This window comes from Phoenix dactylifera, chromosome 5 (genome assembly GCF_051530095.1).
Source record: "Phoenix dactylifera cultivar Ajwa chromosome 5, Ajwa_hap1_PhDact_Kaust_v1.1, whole genome shotgun sequence".
Lineage (NCBI taxonomy): Eukaryota > Viridiplantae > Streptophyta > Magnoliopsida > Arecales > Arecaceae > Phoenix > Phoenix dactylifera.
Genome location: NC_143194.1, coordinates 13,338,356 through 13,343,783, shown reverse-complemented (window position 1 = coordinate 13,343,783; position 5,428 = coordinate 13,338,356). Strand labels below are relative to the sequence as shown.

At 48.2% G+C, this 5,428-nt stretch overlaps 1 protein-coding gene across 1 annotated transcript; it reads left to right on the top strand.

Moving 5' to 3' along the window:
• The first annotated feature begins 4,427 nt into the window (after window positions 1-4,427).
• On the top strand, window positions 4,428-5,222 carry LOC148703396 (uncharacterized). The gene has a single exon (XM_088722961.2). The coding sequence runs from the start codon at window positions 4,428-4,430 to the stop codon at window positions 5,220-5,222; it is 795 nt and encodes a 264-aa protein (XP_088579087.2).
• Window positions 5,223-5,428: the final 206 nt, after the last annotated feature.

The window sequence follows — 5,428 nt, the reverse complement described above, 5'->3', positions numbered from 1 at the left end:
TACTTTTCAAGTTCTAGTGCCAATTTTTGTTTTTCTGTTTTTAGTCCATTTAGGTCTTTTGTGAGACTCTCTTTTATGATTTGTTTATTATTTTTAAGTTCTAATATTTCTTTGGTTAGTCTTTCGTTATCTTTAATTAAGGCATTAGTCTTTTGAATTAACATTTGGTTGCTTGTCTTAAGTTCTAAATTTTCTTTAATGATAACATCTTTATCCTTAATTAATGTATCGTACTTATGGAGGTGAGTTTGGTTAGTTAGTTTCAACTCTTTGTTCTTAAGATTTATTGTCTTATACTCGTCCATTAATTCATTGAAAGCATCATATAATTCATCAAAGGTAAAGTCTAAATGTGTTTCGGATGTTACCTCATTGTCGTTAGCCATAAAACATAGGTTGGCCTTTTCTTCTTGTTCCTCATCCGATGATGATGATGATGTATCGGAGTCCGATAGGGTGGAGACGAGGATTTTCTTTTTCTTGTACTTGCTCCCCTTCTTCAGCAAAGGACACTCAGCTCTGAAATGCCCCGGCTTCTTACACTCATAACATCCGATCCCCTCATTTTCCCTTTCCTTACCTTTATCCTTGTGATAGGAGCTTGAGGGGCCTCTCCTTTGATGAGAGGACTTCTTCCGGTTGATGAATCTACGGAATTTTCTTACAAGGAGAGCCTCATCATCATCTCCCTCATTGTCTTCCTCTTCACTGCTACTGCTGCAAGACAAATCTTTGTTAGTGGAAACAGATTTTAGTGCTATTACCTTTTTCTTGTGAGAGGACTCTTCTTCATTGTGTTGTTTCATTGTTAGCTCATGCATCATGAGGGATCCAAGTAGCTCCTCGAGTGGCAGCTTGTTTAAGTCCTTGGCTTCTTGGATTGCCGTCACCTTGGCTTTCCATGACCTTGGTAGACAACGAAGAATCTTCCTGACAAGCTCACTGTTAGTATAATTTTTGCCAAGGCTTTTTAGGCCATTGACAATGTCAGTAAATCTAGTGAACATGCAAGTGATTGTTTCATTAGAATCCATTTTAAATAATTCATACTTATGAACTAATATATTTATTTTGGATTCTTTTACTTGATTTGTGCCCTCGTGGGTCACTTCAAGTCTATCCCAAATCTCTTTTGCAGAAATGCAAGTAGAGACTCTATTGAATTCATTTCTATCTAAAGCACAATAAAGCACATTCATGGCTTTGGCATTTAGTTGTGCCTTCCTTATGTCATTGTCATCCCAATCCTTTTCAAGCTTGGGTACAGTGACACCCTCTACATAAATGGATGGGATGTATGGTCCATTTAGTATGGTGGTCCACATCTCATAGTCTTGGGCTTGGATAAATATTCTCATCCTAGCCTTCCAATATGAGTAGTCGGATCCATTAAAAAATGGAGGTCTATGGGTGGACTGGCCCTCAATATGAGAAGATCCAAATGGGGTTGTCATTTTGATCTTTTACTCTTTGGGTAATAGAGTTCCCGCTCTGATACCACTTGTTCCCCAGATAGACAACCCAAGAGGGGGGGGGGTGAATTGGGTCTTAAAATAATTATAGCAATTAAAAGGTTTGTGAATAACTAATTAATGCTTTTTGCAAGTGGATTAATTAGATGCTATGTGCAGTGTATGAAATGAAAGTAAGAGACAACAAGACAATCACAAACACAAGGAAATTTATAGTGGTTCGGAGCTAACCCTTGCTCCTACGTCCACTCCCCAAGCCTCACTTGGGAATTCACTATAACCCCTCGGATTACAGCCGGTTGTTTTACAAGCTCACAACCTAACTTGTTGTTTTACGAGATCACAACGAACTCGGTCGGTTTTTCCAGGCTCACCGACTAGAACCATCCGATTGTTTTCCCAGAATCACAATCAAACCCTTACACGTTGGTTTCAACCTAGGCTCACCAACAAACCTTTACACCCTTGATTCAATCCCCTGATTGAATCAAGTAAGAAACAAATGGATTGAAAAACAAACAGAAAAATACAGCTTCTAAACAACCAGATATTCAGTGACATAAATAAGAGAGAAGTTAAGAGCCCTCAAACAAATTTATGAAGATGTAGAGGAGGGCTTCTCGAACTCGGGGTCTCCTCTTGAATGTCTTGAAGACTTGAAGACTGAAGGAGACTTCTTTAATGCTGGGAAGAGTTGGTTGGATGGAGTTAATGGCCCTCTTCCTTCTTTTCCTTTGAAATCCTTTGGTAGATGAAGATTTCTTGTTTTTCTTTGAATGGAAGGTCGCTTCTCTACCTTGCTACAGTTCTCTGTGGCTATTTAAGCCATTCCCCACGGAAACTAGCCGTTAGACACAATCTTCTAGCCGTTCTGCACATTCTGCACATCCTGACAATGTTTCCGTTGGGATCGGAGTCGACTCGCGTGATCTGGAGTCGACTCGGCTGCAGCAGGAGTCGACTCATGCTTTTCTGGAGTCGGCTCGGCAACTGTTCCGGATTTGAATTAAAGTGCTCTTCTCGACTGGGAGTCGACTCGACTTAACCCGGAGTCGACTCCTCAAAGTCTGGAGCTGACCTGGCACTTTTGGAGTCGACTCATTCCAAGGAATCCATAGATGTATTCTTCAACTTTGCTCACTCGAGTCGACTCGGAAATTCTGGGAGTCGACTCGGCGCTCAGAGTCCGAACTCCCGATCTTCTGTCTTTTGACTCGTGCCGTCCTGGAGTCGACTCGAACTGTTTCGGAGTCGACTCGGCTCTCAGTATCCGAAAAACAGTCTTCTGTCTTTTTGGGGTAGCGCTGTCTTGGAGTCGACTCGAACTGTCTTGGAGTCGGCTCGCCTCTCAGAGACGAAAATACTGTCTTCTATCCTTTTGGGGTCGCGCTGTCTTGGAGTCGACTCGGACTTTGCGGGAGTCGACTCGGCTCTCAGTGTCCGAAAGTTGCTCTCTGACTTTTGCCTTGTATCACACTGGGAGTCGACTCTCGCTTCCTTTGGAGTCGACCTGCCAACCATCGGAGTCGACTCGAGTTCCTCAGGAGTCGACTCGGCTCTCAGGGTCCAAAATAACTTCTCTGTCTTTCTATCTGTAACTCCCTGGAGTCGACTCGTACTACCCTGGAGTTGACTCGGCAGTATCGGAGTTGACTCGCGTTCTTCAGGAGTCGACTCGTTGATAGGTTTTGAGTTGGATCTTTCTGTTCGTCTGTCTGTTCTCAGTCGGAGTCGACTCGTAATGTACAGGAGTCGACTCGAGCCTGTGCCAGTGCTTCTGATACGCTTGGAGTCGACTCGTAATCTCCCGGAGTCGACTCGAGTCTCAGACTTTGGTTCAAATTGACTTCTTAACTTATCCAAAATGTCTTGAACCAAATCTAGAGACACTTAACCATAAATTTACAAGAATTTTACTGAAACACTAGATTGAATTCATTAGTAAACATAAGATATACTCAAATGCTTTGAGCTCATCAAAATCAAATAGGGTTATAATCAATCACTCCACACAATCTGCCCTGTCACACCACAGGTAACCCGATCCTCCCTATAAAAGGGGAATCTCTCCACTCAAAAGGGAGGGTCTCTCTCTCTCTCTCTCTCTGGCTCTATCTCCATTTTCTTCCTCGTATCGATGTCTTGCTGACTTAAGCATCGGAGGGCCGGCGCCGGACGGCCCGGCCACCGGCTTCTTGCAGGTCCCCAGGAGGAAGCTGCCCGCCGACGGGCCGCCACCCACCACGCAGACAGCGGAGCCTCCCTCTTCCGGCCGACGGTCGCCCCCGGGTCCAGTTTCCAGCAACAGTTGGCGCTAGAGGAAGGGACCGAGTCGTGACCATGAAGCTGAGAAGCAAGGGAGCTTCTAACACCTCCCGACGTCCTCCACCTAGCCCCGGACATTCTGTCCAGAACTCGCCACCTCCGGCCGATTCGACTCCCCAAGTTCGGCCGGAGCAATTTGACGCCCTGGTGCAGCAGGTTCAGGCCTTGGCTGCCGCTATCCAAGGCCTGCAACCTAGGGGCGTCCCGACGGCACCACTCCCTCCGGCCCCAGTTCAACCGGCGCCCCCTGCGAGTGGACCGCCCCTCCCAGGCCAAGATCACTGTGTTCCGGCCTCCCCCTGGGGGGAACACCCGATGAGGGGTCCTGGAAACTGGCCACAACCGTCAGAAGCCGAGTCAGTCCCAGGACAACTTGCGCCGGGGCGGACCACTGCGGCAGTCCCTCCAAGTGATGAGCTCGACAAGAAAGTCGAGAACCTGGAGCGTCAGATTGAGGCGCTACGTGGCAGGAAGACGGGGCGCGATGGTGACTTCGAATTCACCACGAGGTCCCCCTTCTCCCCGTAAATTGAAGATGAGCCGGTCCCGCCAAGGTTCAAGATGCCCCAGGTGGAGCCCTACAACGGGAGGACTGACCCCCTCGACCACCTGGAAAGCTATCGGGCCTTAATGGCCCTGCAGGGAGCCTCGGAGGCTCTGCTTTGTAAAGCCTTTCCAGCAACACTCCAGGGAGCAGCCCGGCTCTGGTTTACTGGGCTAAAGCCTAGCACCGTTTCCTCCTTCGAACAGCTCGGCAGGCAGTTCGCCAGCACTTTTGCTGCCAGCCAACCTCAGCGGCGGACCTCCGACTCCCTCCTCGACATAAAACAAAAGGAGGGAGAATCTCTCAGGGAATACCTGGACCGTTTCACTGCTGCAACATGGGAAGTCCGGGAGCTTGACCAGTCAATTGCCATGTCGGCACTGAAGACTGGGGCCCGGTCTTATAGGTTCCTCTTCTCCATCGAGAAGAACTTCCTCGCTGACCTCACGGAGATGTTGGTTCGGGCGCGAAAGTACGCAAAAGCCGAGGAAGCGGTGGCCTCCAGGCGGAGCGGGGTCGAGCAGACCTCTAAGAAACAGAAAAGGCGTCGCGAGGACCGTGGCCGCCCCAGAAGCCCGTCCCCGCGCCGAGCCGAGAACCCGCCCCGTCTGAAGCACCTACCCCGGCTGCAAGGACCGCCTCGGCAAAGGTCCCCTCCTCGCCCGAGACCACCACAACGGCCCCGCACACCCAACGGGAGGTACGAAAATTACACTCCCCTCACTGCTCCCCGGGCCGAGATCCTCATGGAGATCGAGGGCCAGGACTACTTCCGACCCCCGCCCCCGAGGCGGGATCCCGGGGCCTGGCGTAACCCCCGGAAGTACTGCCGCTTCCACCGGGACCACGGCCATGACACGGAGGAGTGCTTCCAGTGTTAGATGTATGCCCTAGAAGCCAATCTGGCTGACACATTGTTAATTCTAGGGACATAATTTTGTACTTGACTATTTATTATTGAATAAATAAAAGGCATCTTTTCATTCATATTATTTATGTGTCTATGAATCGTCCAAGAAATTAATAAGATGATGATGCATATTCTCAAGAGTTGAGAATTTGAGCCATATATCATTGGTGATTAATT